The sequence below is a fragment of the Balaenoptera borealis genome (assembly GCF_965194805.1).
Source record: "Balaenoptera borealis genome assembly, chromosome: 9".
Taxonomy (NCBI): Eukaryota; Metazoa; Chordata; class Mammalia; order Artiodactyla; family Balaenopteridae; genus Balaenoptera; species Balaenoptera borealis.
In genome coordinates, this window is record NC_138873.1 from 107,006,311 (window position 1) to 107,027,620 (window position 21,310).

The 21,310-nt window shown below is 40.1% G+C and overlaps 1 protein-coding gene across 3 annotated transcripts in view; it reads left to right on the plus strand.

Moving 5' to 3' along the window:
* The first annotated feature begins 1,958 nt into the window (after positions 1-1,958).
* Positions 1,959-21,310, plus strand: part of ADGRB3 (adhesion G protein-coupled receptor B3) — a 790,409-nt gene continuing 771,057 nt past the window's right edge. Inside the window, exons 1-2 of one of the 3 annotated variants that reach the window (XM_082405028.1) lie at positions 1,959-2,552; positions 5,242-6,013. In XM_082405028.1, coding sequence (XP_082261154.1) covers positions 5,257-6,013 — 757 coding nt within the window. In that variant the 5' untranslated portion in view covers positions 1,959-2,552; positions 5,242-5,256. Of the gene's footprint in view, positions 2,553-2,578; positions 6,014-21,310 lie in introns of those variants that run through there. The other 2 variants (XM_082405029.1, XM_082405030.1) reach the window with 2 other exon arrangements.

Genomic DNA, 21,310 nt, shown 5'->3' on the forward strand with positions numbered 1-21,310 from the left:
GTATTTCTAAACCTCACACTCGTTCTTTTTTATGTACAAATCATGCAAACCATTCTCCTTTTCTCCATTTTTTTTTTTGCATGTCATTAGTCTCTTTATTTTTGCTTCTGGCAAAAATAACAGAATTGACCAAAATGTCTTGCAAATATCATAATCACAATCTCTGTGGAAGTTGAAATAAATGAAATGTGTTTCTTCTTTCTGTTGCTGAATGTTGTTTGTTTTTTTTTTTTAAAAAAAAAAAAGTGTTTGCTGAAGACACAATGTTTTGGATTATGCCCTGGACATAAACCTTATTTTCCTTTCGCATTCTCTTAAATGAATAAAAAATATTGTAATGAACCAAAAACGACACAAAACCAAAACGCCACCCAGGCGGCTCTCTCAGCAGTGAATTTTTCCTGCAACATGGTTAAAGCCTGCTGAATGGGGAATGCTTAACTGTTTCCCTTACAGAGTGTTATTCTGAACACCTGTCCCAGAAGAAAAAGACTTAAAGAGGGTCACCCTATTAATATGTATTGAGCAGTAAAGGGCCAATTTTAATATTTCAAACAACTCCTGTGAATAGATCACTGTAGAGCACCTCCCTGTTTGCACTACAATCCTCTTTTTAAACGATGTTCTTGGCTATCCCATCGCCCCAGGGGCGAGGAACAACAAGAAGAAGAAAAAAATGCAGAAAAAGTACGGAGAGAAAATGGTGGGAATTTGTTTTATTCAACTTCACCTGTCGCTCAAGCAACTCGCCCATAGGAAGACGCGACACTTTATATGAATTACCCAGTGTGGTCTCTTCCCACCACTTCAACGCACTATTTTAGCACCTGTTTTGCAAACCACCAACTGCGTTTACAAGTAGAGGCATAATCGGTAGGAGAATGACCTTTTGCAGCACGTACTGTAATCTAGTTCATCAAATACCTGTCAGCCAACTGTCCAGAAGGCAAGAATATCGAGGTGGGGAGTGGTGGAAATGTATCCCCCTTTCCCTGCTAAATCGAGAATCTGGTCATGTCTCCTCCTCCTTTCCCTCCTTCCTTCCCATCCGCGTCCCCAAACTGTTACTAGGGAAACTCGAAAAAGAATCGGAAACATTAGGAAAACAAAAGTTTAGACCCCATAACCACGATCCCATTGCCATGCAGAAAGCAACGCAGACGCCCAACCTCGGTCGCCACTATCAGCCAGAGCAAGTAAGATGTTAATTGCAGCCTCGCTGAGAAAAACTAGGATTGTTCCACCCGGGAACGCGAGCAGTTCGGCGGCCGAGACCTGCCCCCTCCGCGGTGGGCAATCCATCCCTCCGAATCCCGGTGCGGAAATGAGAGCTGCGACAGGTCGGCGCTGAAAGAAAGAGAAAGACGATCAAGTGCGGCATTTACTCCCCAGCCCCGGGAGTCGCCTTCCCGTCCTCCGCACCCCCCCTGGCCTCGCCTCCCCGGGAGTTTCTCTGACGGCCGGTCGCCGCCGGCAGCTGCGCTGGGAACTGAGGAGGCACAGACCTCCCAGGCGCAGAAAGCGCCGCTCCCGGGACGCGCTGGGCTCGGAGCAGCCGTGACGTGCAGGCGCACCGCGGCCCGGCCTGGAGCCCCTCCCGCCGCCCTCCCGCGCCGCTCCCTCCGCGCCCCGCCAGGGCCCAGGCGGAGCTCCGCGAGGCGCCGCGGCCGCGCTGCGCTCGCGGACCCCGGGCGGCCGCCGGGCGCACCGCGCTGCACGCGCGCGCCCACGAGCACGCGGGGCCCGGCGCGCGCCTCGGGGCCGCGCGCCCCCTCCCTCGCGCGCCCGGGGAGAGCGAGCGCCGCGCGCCGCGCGCACACCCGAGACAGAGCTTTACTATCTCGCTCCCTCCCGCGCCTCCCTCCTCGCCCGGCGTTCAAACAGCTTTCCGACATCACCAGCCGCGGATTTTTTTCCCCCTCTCCTTAGTCGCCGTCAGTCCATCAGTACCTGCGGTGGGGGGGAGGGGGGAGGAGGAGGAGGAGGAGGCGGCGGGAGGAGAGCGGAAAGAGGAGAAAGCATGAGCTCCAGCCTCCCGAGGCGACCACGAACACTCCCGTAATAAACCCACCGCCCCCAACAAATCTGCCTTAGCAGCCGCCGCCGCTTCTCGTCTCAGCGCTTTCTCGGCTTCTTGGCTGACCGGTTTATTGGGGGGTAGATTTGGAAAAACAAATCCTCGCTCCTAAGCCACTTGCATTTTTTTTTTTTTTTTGATTCCTTAGTGTCTGTCTTCGGGGGGCTCCCCCCGCCCCCGCCTGGGTTGGAGGTTGGATTCACTCGGCTACGGCTTAGGCTCCGGGGTCCTGGGGGCTTTTTTCTCCCACCCCTCCACTCTTTGATTCTTTCCTCCCCCCAGCCCCCCCCCCCCATTCTTTTGCTTCTCTTATGAGTGCGTTAGAAAAAAATCAATCCTGATTTTTGAAGCTCAGCCGGGGAAAATGGGCAACGGTGCTTGGGACCGAAGGGGAGTCTCTCCGTCACTGTTGCTGGGACGCGTGCCTGTGCTGGTGTCTTAGAGCAAGAGCCTCCCTGAGCTTTCGGAGTGGAAGGTAAGGACGGGGGTCCAGGGGTCACCTTCCCTCTGCCGGGGGCGCCACCGAGGAGCTTTCCGCCGGGTGTTTGCGGAGGGAAGATCTGCAAAGGCCAGGCTGTTGCTGGCGGATGGAGAGGCTGCGAGCAAACCCGACTGTCTGCATTTACTTAAACGCCGCAGTTGAAAAGTTAGGGAAGTCTGGTTTTCCAGAGATGTGCTGGGTCGGAAGGAATCGGCAGGGAGACCTAGAAAACCTGACGGTTGTGTGTGATTAGGGTAATTTGATGGGGGGAAATTTCAGGTTAAAAGGAAGTTAAGATAAGGGGAGGCCGTGGGTCTTCTATTGAGGGAAAAAAAATCAGTGGAGTGATGGCGCCGTCTATGTTCGACTAAAAAGTGTCAACCAGAAAATCAGTTTTGAGGAGAGCAAAACTAAACGCCGCTTTGCCTCTCAGCAGGAAACAAGCAAATAAATAAATAAATGCCACATCCTTGAAACCTCGGGGGCCGGGCCGTTCAACACCCGCACCCTCGTCTTTCTTTCTTAAAGGGAGAAATACAGCTGTTTGAAGTGGCCCTGCAGGCGGGGGCTGGCGAGGGCTGGGGGTGGCGGCAGCGACAGTTCAGTGATTCATTTGTGATTAGTTAGAATAAAAGGAGACTCCGTACACCAAGGCTGAATGATTAAAATAAAGAGCATTACGTTGAGGGGGCTTTCTTGAGCCGGCTTGAAAGTGAAATCAGAGCCATTTCCTCACTCTTTCTAATCCTTGTTGAGTACAACAATGCAGACTTGCACCGTCAAATAGATGGAAGCAAAAGTACCGGATTTCATTACGAAAAGAAATACGACCCCTTTTTGAGTTGGCGATTATAAAATGAAGCCCCCTTTCATGGTTGGAATTCCTAATTTAGACACTTATTGTCACATTGGCTCTCAACGCCTACACTCTATCCTGAAGAACACTGCGCAGACCTGCATTGCCTGCAAAGTGCTACAGCAAAAAAAAAGAAAGAAAAAAAAAGGAAAATTACTTCCAGAATTTCCTATAACTTTCCCTATTTTTTAACCTTTACGTGCTCATTGGCTTTATTTTCTCAAGGAGAAAATGCATTATTCATTGAACTGTATGTTTGAATTAGGAAAACACAGTTTTGATAGTCCCCGCAATTCTGGTGTTATTTTAAACTGCTGCTATATGGAGATTTAGAGTTGGGGTTGTTTTTGCTTACATCAAAACTTAGAATTTGTATTATGATCTGGGGACTGCAGATCTGTCTTCAGGGACTTCAGTCACTGGATTTTGTGTGCATGCGTTGGTGTGTGTTATGCAACAGGAAGGAAGAGGGTTTATATCCTTTGGTTCAGAGAGGACCCAGGCAAAGACATGAAAACTCTTAATTATCTATATGTCTGTGTGTCTGTCTCTGTTTACAGAACAGTGGAAGAGACTGCAGCCTAAAGACTTTTAAAATTAACTTGGCATCACTTAGCTCAAAGGCTAAGCAAAAAAAAAAAAAAAAAAAAAAAAAAAAGCAGTGTCATTTATTCTAAGAAATAACTTCTTAAAGGTTACAGCTGAAAAATATTCAAGTTACTTTTGGATGACAACTTACAGAGGTAAATAAAACCAAGGATTACTGTATTATGCAAGGCCAGGTTAAAAAAATAGAGAAGAAAAGGAGCTTTGAAGCTGTTGTTGGAGAGGGAACAATTCAATAATTGAAATCGGCTAGGAAAGACAATGCTAATATCTTTTATGTACCATGTGTACATCTTAAATTACAGTAGATAACTCTAGATAAAATAGCTCTATTAAAAAAAAATAAAATAAAGCTGAAACCAGCTCAGTTACTGTGGTTCTGGGATTTTTCACTGACATCACCTTTGGATACAGATATTAATATAGTGGTCTACTTTATGTATCCCAAGAGGACATGTCACATTGATATGACTGCCTTAAATCCTGGTTCTCAATGATAATGTCCAAAAGCAGGTCTTCCCTATGTATCTGCACTTCCTTGGATGCTGGTTTACAAATTCTGTTAATCCACACGAATACCTGTATTTTTGCACAGGAATTTCCCACCAGTTCACCCAGTGGCCCCTGCAAAGGCTAGCAGGAGCATTTGGGTGATGTTTCAGCTGCAACAAATTATCATTTGTGCTTTTAAAATTGAGGCTATCATTGATCATAATTGCTTTTCACATTTAAAAGAAAAGAAATATGACAACAGCTGTTCTCAGATTATCAGATTAGATTTTGTGTGATGTTGTTTACTGCAGGCAGAGGGCTGAGGGGGAGAAAAGGTTTGTAAAGGTTGCTTAAAAATATCTGAAAAATTAACATTTAGGCTGTTACATTTAAAAAGCAAAAATTTCCTCTTCTTTCAAGAGAATCACCATGCACTTGAAGGAAATCTTGGTAGATAAATTAAGAGCATTCCTATTAATAATCTATTGAATATTATTCTTAAATTGAATGTAGGGAATTTGGCCACTGTGAATGACCACGTGAGGGCGCTGTTCACACAGCAACAGATAATTTTCGTGCGTTATAAAATAAAAATTACCTGCCCTTCTTTTAAAAAGGGTTTTTTTACTGAAATCTTGAAAACAGCTGGCTGTGATATTGAAAGGAGTTTCTTTTTTTCAATGCGCGTAGACTCCTACTTGCATTTTTCTTTCATTGCCATTTTTACAGGCCAAATGACATAGGATGAAGGCTGTTCGTAACCTGCTGATTTATATATTTTCCACCTATCTCCTGGTTATGTTTGGATTTAATGCTGCCCAAGACTTCTGGTGTTCAACTTTGGTGAAAGGAGTCATTTATGGATCGTATTCTGTAAGTGAAATGTTTCCCAAAAACTTTACAAACTGCACTTGGACGCTGGAAAATCCAGATCCAACCAAATATAGCATTTACCTGAAATTTTCCAAAAAGGACCTTAGCTGCTCTAACTTTTCTCTCCTGGCTTATCAGTTTGATCATTTTTCCCATGAAAAAATCAAGGATCTTTTAAGAAAGAATCATTCTATAATGCAACTCTGCGAATCCAAGAATGCTTTCGTTTTTCTACAGTATGATAAAAATTTTATTCAAATACGTCGGGTCTTTCCAACCGATTTCCCAGGATTACAGAAAAAAGGGGAAGAAGATCAGAAATCTTTTTTTGAGTTTTTGGTATTGAACAAGGTGAGCCCAAGCCAGTTTGGTTGCCACGTATTATGCTCTTGGTTGGAGAGCTGCTTGAAATCAGAAAATGTGAGAACAGAGACCTGCGGGATCATGTATACAAAATGCACCTGCCCTCAACACTTGGGAGAGTGGGGAATCGACGACCAGTCGCTGGTTTTGTTAAATAACGTGGTGTTACCCCTGAATGAGCAGACCGAGGGCTGCCTGACCCAAGAGCTGCAGACCACCCAGGTCTGTAATCTTACCAGGGAGGCCAAGCGACCGCCCAAAGAAGGTAAGCGCCGGCCGAGAGGGGGAGCTGGGCGGGGAGTGGTGCTGGGGGATGGAGTTAAAACGTGCTGTGTCACACACCGGCCCAACCCTTACCCCTTTCCTCTGTCACCTTTGGATTGATTGGACTTGTGATCTTCCTAAAGCTAGTTTCACGTTTCAAGGTTTGAGAGATGGGATAGCGCTCAGCATACCCGACGCCCGGTGCGAGTGGCATGCATGTTCAGGATAAATGAGATGCTAAAACGTGGAGCCGGTTTGCGCTGGAGGTCGGTGAGGAGGGAGGGGTGGGGGGGTCGCTTTATTAGGCTGCGGCCCCTCCGGGAGACGGACGCACACACACGCACACACACCTGTGAAGGGATCTGTAGACTTCTCCCTTCGCCTCCGGCCCACCCTCTCATCCATGACCCCTTTCCAGGTTGGAACTTGGGGCTTCGCGACCGAAAGGTGACACGAACTCAGTGGCAAGCCTGTGTGGACCAAATGACTTGGCGACACAGGAGGGCGAGGGTGCCCCTCCTCCCCAGGCCTGGGAAGGAGCCCGCGTGCCGGGTCTTTCGTCCAGGGAAGCCCACTGGGGGTGCAGACTCGGGTCTCCGGGCGGTGAAGTCACGTGGCAGGGGGAGGGGGCGGAATTAACACAGGCGGGTCCTGCAAGACCCGGTATCCCATTCGCGGGATTTTTTGCTCTTAGCTTCTCGGTACCCTGTTGATACCCACGAGGAGCGGGAGCTTGTCAGAGCCGAGCTAGATGCAAAAACAGTGCAACGGAAATGCAGAGGAAAGAGAGAAAGTACAGGAGTGATTAATAGCTTTCACCCAGACGCTAGAGGGGGAGCTGCCCCGGGATCTGAGACAGTGGATTATGTTTAATAAGGCAAAAAAGCTGACACATTTTGAGAACAAATGACTTTCCGGTTTGGAAGGTTAGGGGATGCGTTGCGTTCGTTTGAGGGCACTGCTGGTACCTAGTCGCTCCTTCTCCCCAGCCCTGCACCCAGAGAGTGTGTTGAATTTTTATGCAGGAAGTGTTTTCCGATCGCCACAAAGATCCCTGTCTGTGGAAAGGCACAGCCAAGCTCCAGCCCCTCTTTCCTCTCCTCTCCCAACAGAAGTTGTCTTTGTGGCCAATGTAAAATTGACACGTTGTTGGAGAATTTTCTTTAAGGGTAGCCAAGGTTTTGTAAGGGGCGGGGGTGGGGAAAGAGAGAGAAAAGGGCTTAACCAGCGAAAAGCGGTGACTTTTCTTCTGAAAGCATTTTGGGGGATGGGAGTTACGGAAGAGCCATGGCACAAGGGGCAAAGAAGCCTTAGAAAATAAATGCAGACTAATGGCACTGGGAAAGGGGTGAAAAACCTTTAAGATTTCGACAGGTCAGTGTCTCCCTAACAGCTGTGACTGAAGAAAGCAAAGTGGTTTTAAATTACAGGAGTTCTTTTCTCTAGTAAAAATCCCAGAGAAGCACTTGCAACTGCAGGGATGGTATTTAACACCATTTAAAACCAATTAATGTCCCCTAGAATAAGAAGCTACAGTACGCCAGGAAAGTGTGATGTTACAAGCTGGCTAATAAGACAATTAACACCAGAAACTAGTTTTTGCTCGTTTGTTTTATTGCTGTTCTAATAAAATTGAGAAAATCTGTATCTTCAGTAAAGTTTTATCATCAAATTGACTGCTGATGACAGTGGAAAGAAAATCCAGGTGTACAACCCTTTTTTGTGAATGGTGACAAGTGACAAAAAAGTCGTGTGCACACTAAGCATGATTTTCAGAGATTTTGCTGGTCATGATCATGAGATATGGGTTAGGACAATGCTGGAATTTATAGAATTTGGACTAGATGGCCATTCGTTTTAGTGTAGGACGAAGAATAAGAGTGATTTTAGACATTAGATGTTTAAATCACAGGGGAGAATGTACATTTCTTTTGGCTAATTAGCTGGCGAAATGAGAATGAAATACCTCCACAGACCATTCAAAGATTGTATTAAAATTGTTAGCATGTTAATAGAACTGACAAGGAAAAGTTTATATAATAGGGAAAGAATATACGCTGTATCGGTAAAATTGCACAGCCTGTAGTCTCTGTATTCTAAATATGTGCCCTTGAATTGTTTAGGTGTTCTGAGTCAGAAAGGTAACGAATGATAAGTAATTCCTGATGACATAATTGTAGCGGATGCATTTGTAAGTAAGTTATAAAATATGTGTATAGCACTCCTTACCTCACTCAAAGAAGACTTTTTAGGCTAAGCTGCATTGTAGGAAAGGACTGTGAAAATCTGCAGATGCGTAATTTAGTCAGATTTATGCAAAGTACATTAAATCTTCAATAGTTGATATAAATGATATGTAAAGTCTTATGAAAGAATTATTTAATACTATTTCAAGTAAACTACCATGTAATGATATTCACAGGGCTTGAGGGCTATATGTAATAATCACATATAGTTGTGCTACTCATATCTAATTTTATTCCAAAATGTCTTCACTTTATTTGGTTAACATGTAATCCCAACTTCTAAAATGGGGTTTTAAAAATTCCACTTATATTTTATATTACTTTATGATTTCTATTTTCTATGAAAAATAAACCATCCTGTAAATCATCAGGGGAATAAATACAAGATTATTCTCCATGGTTTTTGACTCCCATTTTATTCACTGTAATAAGTACTGACTCAGAAGCCTTGAGTAGGAATATTTTGATGTTTATTATATCATAGAGGTGGCACAAATTTGACAGAAGGCTCTTTACACTCAGTAAATGCAGTTTCAGAATTTTTTTTTATGTGATGCTGATAGTGATGGCAAAAGTATACTAAATACTGAATATTTTGGAATATGTGTCCACTGGAATTATCATATTTAGTTAGTATTAGAGGAAACTATGGGCTCCCAGCAATGGGATATTGATAGGATTTCTACTAAGATATTTGTTAATAATACATTCATGTGCTTAAGAATTTCATAGCCAGAAAATAATAAGATGACTGTCACTGTTTGAAGTGACAACACCAACAATTACAAATTTTATCTTGAATACATTATAAATTATTAAATGATCATTAAAGTGTGAGATTTTAGTGCATTTCAGTATCTTCCTATTTAAGATTGTATTTGACATATTTGAGGGTGCCATGTGATTATAGAAACTTTGTTGTCATTTCCCAATTTTTACGTGAAGTTTTGAAAACCAAGTAAATCAACAAAACGAAGCCTTTTAAAAATAATGTTGTCTTATTTCAGGCAGTTGTTTTAAAAAGCTGTCTACGTACAGTGTATATAACTATTTTTAAAAGAAAACTCCAATAACGTTGCTGTTTACCTGGTTTTCAGATATGAGTATGGGGCAAGACTGACATTGATTCATGAGGTCTTTAATATGTTTTATAGGACTCTTTTACCAAAGATGATTCTGGACTATATAGCTAAAATATAAAAGGTGATGTATGATCTTATTTCTTACTCTTTCACTTGAAATAAGTAATTTAAACAGTTTGGAGAGAAAAATTCCACACCAGTGTATCTAAAGCACATAAGAAGCCTTAATGGAACCTTTGTTTCCTGCTTACATCAAAGGAGCTACTTATGTGAAGGGAGATTGGGATCCCTGTATAGATTCCAGGAAATCTGAACACACACACTTATTTGTCTTTTCATTCTGCCTCTGCTAATCCTTGATAATCAACCACCCAAGGGAAGTCTCACCATGTTCCCATGTAAAATCTGGCCTGTGTTTGTGTGTGCATTTGCATGTCTAGAGCAATTTGTGTGTTTCATTTTAAGTGTTTTCATTTCTTTCTACCTTTTCTCTTTTTGCCCTCATTAGGGCTTCAGCCACCTTTCCCCTTCCTCTTTACCCTCTTTTAATCTTACTTCCTTTGTAAATGCCGTGATCCCACACTGTATCAGAATGTAGAAAGACCTACTGAGTATGTTGTACCTGACAGTTTGCCCTGCCCCTTGGCTGGACACACAGCCCTTTGCACATACTGTACTTCTGTTCTAGCACATATTTCCATTTCTTTTTCCATCTTCCTCTACTAGTCTTGTGAGTTCTTCAAGTGTGCAGACTTGGTCTTCCAATAGTCTAGCACAGTCTAAACAGACCTTCAATAAATATTGGTTGAAATGAATGTTAAATGAACAAAACAAAACAAAACAACTCAATAGGAAAGATAGCAATAAATTGAGACAGCTGCCATTTATAGCATTTCCAGTTCCATTAATGTATTATTTATATAACAATACCTTATCTCAAGGTATTGTTTCATAACATTTTTAAAAGAACAAGAAGAATGGAGTCATTGAGAAATAGTCTTAATTCCATATGTGTTTATTTTAATAGATTAGATTAATGATAAATAAAACTTTCTATACACAGCTGTCTGCAAAAACAGGGGTAAGAAAATTTGCCAATTTCTATCTGTTTAATTGCCTTCATTTCTATCTACGTTTCTTTCTTCTGGCTCTAGCATTACTTCTCCAGACATGACATTTCCCAAATCTTTTCTTCCACAGTTTGAAGAGAAACGTATGCAAACTCTTTCCAAGAAAGAGGAAGAATATTTGCAGGTCAAGCTCAGTGCTTCTGTTACCTACTTCTTACTTATGTTGCAATCTATACATATAGTAATAGTATAATATTACTAAAATTGTAAGCCTGGCCAAGTAAGATGCCCTAATTTTTACTTTTGCCATTGTAGAATTTTGTCAACCAGTTTAGGAAGTGACTCAGATATATAGTATTCATGAAAACTCCATCATATGGCAACATTTTTTTCGTAGACAGTAAATTAAAATATTAACAAGAAAATGTTTGTGTATGCACGTGTGTCAGGCAGGTTTTGTTACTGAGTCCAAGCTCACTCTGCTTGCCGCACGACAGGGCAATAAATCGGAGACGAGGTGTTGAGACAAGGAATACGACTTTATTCGGAAAGCCGGCAGACCGAGAAGATGGCAGACTAAAGTCTCAAAATAACCACCTTATTGGGGTTTGGATGACAGTTTCTTTTATAGCAGAGACTGGGAGGAGATGAGGAAATAAAGTAAAAAGACCATAAGTTCTGCAAATATCACCTGGAATGGCCAACCTCAGGGAGGGGATGTGTTAATTTCTTCTTTCTTGCAGCCATCCCCAGGTGGACAGGGTCAGGATGCTTCCCTGAACATAGGCACTTTGGTTTAACATTCAGGAAGAGGGGCAGGGTTCCCTGAGGCAGGCCATTGTATATAGATGGTATCCTTTTAGTGAACAAAAGCAGCGGAAAGCAAAGGTTAAAGTAAAAGGAACAGATCCAGCCTGTAGTCCGATTTGGCTCTTCCCTGATTACAGTTTTAGTGTTGGATGCAGATAAATGTGCCGTAGATTGGTTTTCTTCAAAATTGAGATGGGAGTTTTACTTTACTTAGAATCTAGCTTCATGCATTCCTATACTTCATTTCCTAATAGAAGTGATTTTATTGTTAAACGGAATACTTTTATAAAATATAGGTTTCTTTAGGGTCACTTTGATATATATTACCTGTAAAAGTCATCTGGCCCTTGGATCGAAAATCAATGTTTGTTCAAAAATCAGCCTTTCTTACTTTTTCAAAATACCGTGAGCTGGGTTTAAAGATTCTGAACAGAGAGAGCCAGGTTTAAATCTGTACGTTCACCTCAGAATTGTGTTCTTCTGTGTCAACTACTTCCCTTCTTGTGTTGCTAGGAATGCTTATTCCTCAGGGTACAGGAGAACAGGATATGACATTATGTAGTAAAAAAACAAAAAAAAACAAAAAACGAATGAAATTAATGGCTTGGAATATTTTAGTTCCTGTCAGCCCTGTGGAAATTTCTTACTAATTCAGTTAACTAGTACAAATCAGAGAGGTGTTCAGTTTTTCTAACTGTGGTCACTTCATTGAAATGAAAGGTGTATTTTGGTGTAAGATGCACTTGGGCCCAGAGAGTGACCCAGCCACCTTGTAGCATCTTTGACAAGGGACTGTGCTTATTGAGCTTGACTCAGCAATCTATACTGTAGTGGCGTGTTGTATTAAACGAGATTGCACACGAAAGACACTTAGTCAAAGGCTCAAGTTATATTAGGCCCTCAATTCAGTTTTTGAAACCTCTTTTTTATTATCTTTTAGCTATAAATGATGGAGGATTGATAATATAATGAAGTAGGTTGCCATTTAATTATCTGAACTTGTTTAGGAATTTAGGGCATTCAACAAAGGGTCATTAAGCATCTTGAAGTTATGTCTGTTTCGTGTTCTATAAAGAAAAGGTCCCGTCTCAATACCTTTGTGCTGATGGTGGCATGACTAATACATCAAATAGATCAAGCTAGTGCTATGAGTCATCCCAGGGCTGGGAAGCTGTCCTTTGAATATCATTGCTGATCCTTTGTAAAGTCTGTAAAATTTAAATGTAAATTAAACAGCTTCCAAGTATTTTACTCTGCTGCATCATGCAAAGTTAAGTTCATGTTTTGAGATCTGTTTTGAAAAGGAATTATCTTGAAACATTAAGTCTATACTAAATCATTTGGAAAAAAGTAGAACTTTTTTGGAATTTTTTTTTTTCACTGAATTATGATCAGTTATTATAGGCCAATGAGCCCTAAGAGTCCCCCGAAGACTTGCATATTCAGGTATTGAAAAGAAAATTTAAAAATTTTGTTACTACTCCTTTGCAGCTTCTGATATTTTCTTAAAGCAGAATTACAGAATGCCATCTGTAAGACTCCATAAAATGCTAACTGTTCTATGTTCGATTAAACGCTAAATGCTCTATGTTCAATTATCTTTCTACTGTCATTCAGGAATTTTGCTCACATGCAGAGAATGACCAGCTACATATCTGTTAAAGGTTAATAATAGTTAACCTTTATAATAATAAAGTAATATATTTATTATATTATTATATTATTATTATAAATTTATTTATAATAATATATTATAAATATAAAAGTAATATATTTATTGTTTATTATATTGTTATCTATTATTATAAATATACATTTATATTTAATAAATAAATAATAATAAGTAATATATTTCTAGTTTGCAAAGAAAGTGCAATTAAGTAACAAATGCATAGTAAATACATTAGTATGCAGCTATTTCTCTCAAAACTAATTCCCTGAATAGGTGTCTTTTCTGAAATCGGACATGTTTGCTGATGTGCATTTTCGCATTTTCCTCATAACTAACCCCTTGCGACAGCGGTCCCCAACCTTGTTGGCACCAGGGACAGGTTTCGTGGCAGACACTCTTTCCACGGTCGGGGCTGGGGGAAGGTATGGTTGAGGCAGTAATGCAAGCGATGCGGTTCGCTCGCTGGCCTGCCACTCACCTCCTGCTGTGCGGCCCGGTTCCTAACAGGCCTCTGACCGGCACCGGTCTTCAGTCCGGGGGTTGGGAACCCCTGCCTTACAACACATTCCTTATGATTGGAACATGCTGTAAAATACGAAGGCCAAATGGTTACTCTTTGGTTTCTGCCATGTTAAGTGAACTAATTTAGCTGCTAATTTAGTCTCGGCTATTATATTCTCAAATTATTTCTTCTAGATAACCAGTTTCTTTGGAGACTGAGAGTTGTTTGGGAAAGCTGAGCAAATAGGTGCATGGAAAAGACATTGGAACACTGATGGAACCAGATTACAATGTTGAGAATGCAATTTACACACACTTAGACATAATCCAAAGCATTAAAACAGTTGTGGAATCAACCAGAGAAAGTTACCTTGGTGAATTACTTTTTAGCAATAAATATGTTAAGGTGATAGAAATGTCACAGAAATATTTGCTCTCCTGGGTAATTCATCTTGGGTGAATGGTTTTAGAGTATTTATTTCATGACATTTCTACTGGTGTTCCTCCATTTTAAAATAATGTTTAAAAATTTGATAAAATTTAAAAATTTATTAAAAAATTAATATCTATGCTTGCATATATAAATAAGGATAATTTTTCTCTAATAAACTATTTTTAAAGGGAAGCTTCATCTACATGTCACTCTTGAGAAAATAAAGACGTAAAGTGGTTTAGTAAACATTTTATAAATTAAAAGAATATAATGAAACCTGATGTTGAGAAAGTGCTTTCCAGTTTACAAAGGTCTGTGGCACAAATTGTTTTACTTGGGCAGTAACTGTGTGAGACACCTGTTATCAACATGGGCTGGTTATACCCTGAAGACCGACCATGGCTTTCCTTTCTTTAAAAATTTTAATACAAATTGGTTCAAATGAAAAACTACAGAATTTGAAAGCTGTGAGTTTTCTCACTGTTTCTGGAACACTTGAATCTGAATCACAAATTCTCAGATTCATAAGGGGCTTTAGGCAATAGTTTAGTCCAAATCTTACCTAATTAAAGGAATCCCAATTTACAGATGTATCATGGGAACATTATTTCAGCTGAACATAAGTGTTCTTGGAGTTTATATTTAATGCCATTTCTATAATGTAAAAGAGACACAGTCATTTAGGATGGTGGGATAGTTCTAACTATTTAAAAAAAAAATTACCTGGTATCCAGCCAATAATAACAATAATCAGAGTATACTTTGCTAGACTCCTGAATACAGACTAGTCTCTACAAATCAGAGCTTTCATTCATTAGATTTTTTTTTTTTGTTGTCCTATATTATTTAAACAAATACGATGCAGGTCTCAAAAAACTATTGATTTTCAGCCTAAGCTCATTAAATTTAAAGAGCAATGTGTTTCAAGTGCAGAGTCTGTCCAGATTTAGGAAAATGATTTATGAAGGTCTGTCTTGAATCTTCATTTCTTTATTTCTCTAGGGCAATCTGTGTTTTAAAGAAATAACATGTCACATTTTTTAGTTACCCCATGGTGCACTGAGAAATACTGCTGTAGGTTGGGGCAGTGAGGTCAGGGTCCCCTCCCTGTACTGAAGGTCACGGCTCCTGTGGGGTGGGCTTCCCCAAGGCTCTCTGGAGACCCCTCTCTCCTCTCACTCCTGAGGCCTGCGGGCCCCCTGATTCTCACCCCAGGACTGTACTCTTGTCTCCTTGGTTTCTCCAGCCTCTATCCATGCCCTATGCTCTTCTCAAATTACTGAACTTGAGGACACCGTCTGTTTCTTACTAGGACCCTGACTGGTACAGGGGTGTATGATTTTGGTGGTGAGGTGATTTCTAATTACTTTGGGATTGGTCTGAAATCCGCATTTTAAGTTTTGATCTTTTGATCCTTCCTTTTAAGGTGCTAAAGGTCTTATGTAATGATTAGCCCTTTTGGAGATTGGCATATGGGCAGCTCTATTAAATAAAGAAATAAATAATAATAATTTAAAGAATTGAGTTAATGAAAGTGAAAACCAGTTGGCCATTTCTTAAAGCTCAGTTGATGTGGTATTTTTTATACTTGGTCCTAACTCAGGATCAATATGTGTTCATCTTCATAACTCCATTGAGTTTAGGCCCTCCTCCAAGAGTTTTTCTATATTTACCTGTTGGTTCATTGATTACTTAGCTTGTTTTAAAATCATGTAACGTGTATACATTCATATACATCTTCCATACAATTTTTCAGTGTTGATGTGACTGCAGAACATTTAAACTGGCCTGGGTATTCAAAGAAAGTTTTGTAAGTAGGTAATTTCAAGGCTCGCATATAAACCGTAAAAAATCCTGACAGATTACTATTTAGTTCTCATTTTATATGATTATAATAATGGAAATATAAAATGAAGACAGAATTTCAGTTGCTAATATAAGTATCATTTTGCCTGTTGATTTCACTATACCTCTGAAAGCAAAGACAACAACAATGAAAAACCCAACAAGACTCACACAAAGCATTTTTTTCTTTCGTTTCATTGCAAAAAAGAAACCAAGGCAGTTAAGTTTGCCCTTATAATTTCATTAAGAAAATTACAATTTTTAACTCTTAACTGTGTTGGTCTTGAGGTTGCCCTTCACATCAAGGAAGTGTCCTGAGAAAAGAAAAGAGAAAAGAGAAGAAAAGTAACTTCAAAAAAAACAAAGGGGCTAACCCTTTGTTTTGTTTTTGTTTCTGACCTTCTGTTTTCCAAATAGGTGGTGCATAACAAATATTGATTATACAGTGGATGCTTTTGGAAATATTCCTTCTAATGTTGGCTCATAATAATTGTAATGTGGAAAAGAGGGCACCTTGGGAAGACAGAAATCTGTTTACTTTATATAATCTTTCCACATAAATATGGAAAATTTTCAAAGATCTGTTTCTGCACTGCAGGCTGAGAAATTCCAGTTTATTTTGGATTCCCAGAGAGGTCAGCTTCCTTTACAGAAATGTCAGCCTGTGGTCAGCTCTCTGACTGGCCTTGGTTTTTGTAACTTCAGAGGGCAAACAATATATATTTTTTAAGTGGTGCCTGAGAAATTAACCAAGTGCAGCTCTTCCATCTGAAGTAAATGCCACGAAGCACTATTGTTCAATTTGTACAGCATAGAACTTTAATGCCTTCCTTAGCTTGTAATATATTAACAATCCGTTTTCTTAAAAATGTGTGGCTTCTTTCTGTTTAGTGGTTTTCCTGGAATTTTCTGATGACCGTATTTTGGTGTTCGGTTGATGATAAAGGGCATAAATGAGTTCTAGGCAATAATGAATGTTACATGTCCTTGCCACTGGTCTCTGCATCCTTAGGGCAGAGAAACCACAGAGGTGGAGAAGACTAGAAGTTAATCCACTAAGTAGCAAGAACTGATTAATGCAAAAGAAATAAGTACGTGTAGGATGGGAATTAATACAGCTTTTTTTTTTCCTTAGCAGTGGAAACTCTTTTTCTAAATAAAAGACAGTATATAAAAAAAAGATTTTTAAAAATAAAGCTGCTTTCGTTGAGGTGGACGGGAGGCTCAGAGCCTAGCCTCAAGGGTCTCCAGAGGTGAGACCGCCCCCCACTCCCGCCTTCTCCTTTCTTTCCCACTTGTGGAATGAGAGACCTGCTCATGACCCATCCCTAGTGCCAGTCCTGTGAACACTTCCCTCATGGTCTCTCTGGAGTCAGTTCGTCCTGGGGCTGCATGTAGGATTTCAGGATGAACACCCCAATTCTCCATCCTTCTGCCTCGTCATCTGTATTCCAAACTTCTCCCACCCGGAGTTCCCAAACCTGCAAATATGCTTATTCCAATCATACCTCTTGCTCACAGACTAGAGTTTGCCCAGATAAAAATGAATACTGTTTTAGAATCCTTTTGGATCTTTAACTTTAGTTGATAAACAGTTAGAAGCCCTAACGTTAAATCTTTATAAATGTGCTATATTTTGGTGGTGTTCATTCTGGCTCTCTTCCTCAATGTTTTGTTAATCCCCAAACAGTTCAGTTACAAATGGTCAAACTTCTTGGAATCAACTAAAGTTATTAGGGCATGAGATTTATTCTGAGTTCCTTTGATTGTTCGCACGTAATGGATATCCACAACTGAAGCAGGTTATTAAAACAACAACCGAAAGCGTATTAGCGTTGCCATTCCATAGACATGAGTGGATAGTTGAGGTGTTATTAATGCTCTTCCAGTAGTCCCAGCCTTCCACCATTCTGGGCACAGGTAGGGATTGTTTTCTGGACCAGTTGTGGTTGGATGGGGTCATGTGACTGGCTCTGGCCAATGAGTTGTGAACAGCAGTGGCACACCTCCCTTCTGAACTGGGTCATTTCATTGCTGGGTCAGACCACCGAGGTCTCTTGACCTCTGGCAGGGAGACCTGTGCCAGAGAGAAGGGCCTCCTGTGTCAGCCTGTGTCCTTGAATGTGTAAAAGGAGAGGAGCCCCCTCCCCATGCCCTTGCTGATCTGTGATGGTCCTGAAGACTGAGCCAGGAAGGACCTTTTCTGTTTTGAGACACTGGGGATTTGGAGTTTGTCTTTGTTCCTGCAGCCTAACCTAGCATATTCTAGCTGATACAGTGTCCAGTTAGGGAGGATTGGGGCACAGTGGTGCTAATGAGGGTGCTGAAAGGTGATGAGTTACATTGGCGGTGTGTTCTGTAATTGAGCTGTGATGATGTGGTGACCAGACAGGTCTGTGATGTTTTGTGGGGAGGAACTCACCTACCTGCATTTTCTACAATGTGCTCTGGGGTAGCTGAATTTGTACTTATTGTTAGCAACACTCTGGACCTCATTTTAGGTAGTATTTATCCGTATTTAATTGTTTTAGCCTAATGAAAATTAATACCAAATTAACTGCAATCACTGTATGTTTAGATTACAAGAGACCGTTCTTTTGACATATATTTAAAGTTATTGGGTTTTTCTGTATTTTCAACTCACTCAGATTAGAGAGGGTATCATGGTCTTTTGCCGAGTCATGATTGTCAAAGAACTAAGTAGGAAGCATTCATTTTGGCATGGCAGTTATTGCTGGACGGTAAAAACGTGTTCTGGTCCCTGTTCTTTATCCTTCCTTCTTTTATCTTGATTCTTCCTTCCCTCCCTCCCCTTCCTTCCCCTCTTCCTTTTTCTCCTTTCTTGCTTGTTTTTTTTCAGATACATAGGCTATGATTTATATGTGTTCACCTAGATCTCATATTGCAATAATTTGCACAGAATCTGTTATCAATATACATGTAGGTGTTTGTGGTAAACAAATATTTCTAGGGTGGTTCAAGGGGAGTTTATAATCACTGCTTCATTAATCTTAACAATTTTCTATAGCGAGGTTAATTATGTAGTAATAATTAACCTCCCGTTTGAGTAGGTGGGCTTTTGCCACATTGAGAAGCCTTGTTCCTTTCCAGGAGAGGTGGGAGGGAACAGTGAGCTACTGTGAACTTTGAACACGCCTCTGAGCGTTCCTTAGCAGGAGTGAATGTTGGTGGTACACGGGCAAGTTTTGTTACACTGGGCTGAGCCTTGCATTATTTCCCTGCCTCTCCTGTTCTCAAGTTTGGATTATAATATGCTCATTAATTATAAGAGACACACTTCAGGATTCCAACAGGGTTATACAGAACATTGAGCAACTGAGAAATTAAAACAAAAATGAACACAAACACTTTCTTTTTTTTTTTTTTCATTTTATATCATGTTCTGAAGAAAATCCAGGTATGCAATGAATTGTCAGTTTCCTTCCCACGTGTTTTATATCTGATCTGTGGGACACACACATACCCAGCCACTTATGCATGAATCTGTGGCATTAAATGCTCACAGGTCTAACATGCAATATGATTTGAAAAGATGAACGTTTTTCAATAGTTTGAGAATATATTCCCCGCTAAACTGCATTAATTAACTAAATATTTACTAAATATAAATCTACCTAGAGTGACTTATGAGAAGATCACAGGAATGATGAAGAATAAAGATACCGTTTGCAAGGGAAGCTTTAACATTTATATTGATATGTTTGAAAATGCTCTTGGAGTCCTTTTAACAAATACATTCAGAACAGTATTCTGTGGATCTTCTTGGATATCAGAAATTAAAGTTTTACTTAGGATATAAGAGTAAATCATTTGCCAAGCAAGTTTCTAAAAGTTGAAAATAAATGTCAGTTGAAAAAAGTGAATAATTTAACTTTTCCATTTCTGAAAAATTCATATATATTATGTCATAACAAATTAACACTCTTTCAAATTCTTTTTGATCGTTGATTATTTTCTTCCTTTGGAACTTGTTACCTACTAGATCCCACACATCCCACAGCCATTAATCCAGTTTCAGACTTTAGATATTTCCTTATAGAACTTAATTTTAATGTAAAACAAAAATTGCTGCAAGAGTCAACATTTCATAATGGTTAGGAGTCAGGCCTCCTGGATTTTCTCCACTTCTAACAGAGAACATTATGCATCTCTCTAAACCTCAGTTTCTTGTCAGGGAAGAGGTGATTATTGTAGTGAGGTAATTGAGAGATTGAATGAGGTCATTAATGTAAAAAGTTAACATGATTCTTGGACTGTGTAGTACAGGCTCAATAAATGTCACCTTTCAGTAATTGGATGATTCTGGAACCCTTTACTGCATGAGATTTCTTTAGGCAACAAATAAAATTTTGATTTGTAATGAAAAAGTAATCAATTTATTTAATTGACCTCAAAGAAAGTAAACTGCCTCCTGGGTCGTGTAGTCTGGAGAAATGCACTGTATCTTTCATCCTTTCTTCCCTCTGAGTCCTCACATTACTGAGAAAAACAGTCTGAGTTAAGGTGCCATATCTGTTCTCCTTTCCTTCTCATTTCAGAAGTGAATCACTCTGTTCCCAACATCATCGTTTTTCTCTTAAAACAGACTAACCAGTGATATTCACAGATGGTTTGACAAAGGGTGATTGCCCCAAACGATGTTCTCCCGAAGACCTGGGACCACTCTAATCAGAAAGTGTTGTTGATTGTATTTTGTCCACCTAAGCAACTTCGTCTTCTGGGTATTTTCCTGAAAATATTTATGTCCCTTTGGGCTAGTCGTTTCTCCATAACATTATGGTTTAAATGGATTCACATTTTATTGGTTAAGACAAGTTAAAATCTATATCCTGACTTCTTAGGATTGGTATGCATGTTAAAATGAAGCAAACTGTTAACTTACATCTTGGCCTGCAACGAATCCCTTTTTCCTTCTGAGCAGAGTCAGATCTCCTGGAAAAATATCTTGCTTGCTGCCTGCTTGGTAACATTTATTCTAAGGCTTACTGTAAGAAAATATCAATCAAATATAAATCCATACAATATTTTTCAAAAGATCATACTTTTTTACTTTGGCTTTTCTGAAACTTTTACTTTTGCCATTATAAACAAGAGAATTGGCAACATGGCTTTAGATTTTCTTTAACTCTCTAGAGTCCTTTGTATATGGAAGAACACTTAGAAGACTGAATAGCTGCCTTCTGGATGAGATTTGCCATGACTTCAGTCAGGTCACATTATCTCTCAGAGAGAGTTTCAGTTAGCTCAGTTACAAAAATAAAATTGGGCATCTGACGCTCATAGGATTGTATGGCAAGTAAAACTGTATTATATATGAAAGCCATTAAGAAAATGAAGAGGGGCATCCAAAAATGTTGTTATTATTGTCATTGACAATAGTAACTTGTAAATTTGGTTAAGTCTTTTAGTTTAGTTCATTGGCAAGTGTGTATGTGAAATAATGGTCCTGTCCTGGGTTCATAAATATCACAGATTGTTGGATGGATTGTTGGACTTGGCGTTTTTAGGTAAGACTGATCTGTCCCTAGGAAAACACTGTTCCCTTGGTTTTTTCTTTTTTCTTTTTCCTGCGTCAGCAGAAGCTGTGACAGTTTGAGGTGCACATTCAAACCTTTTAG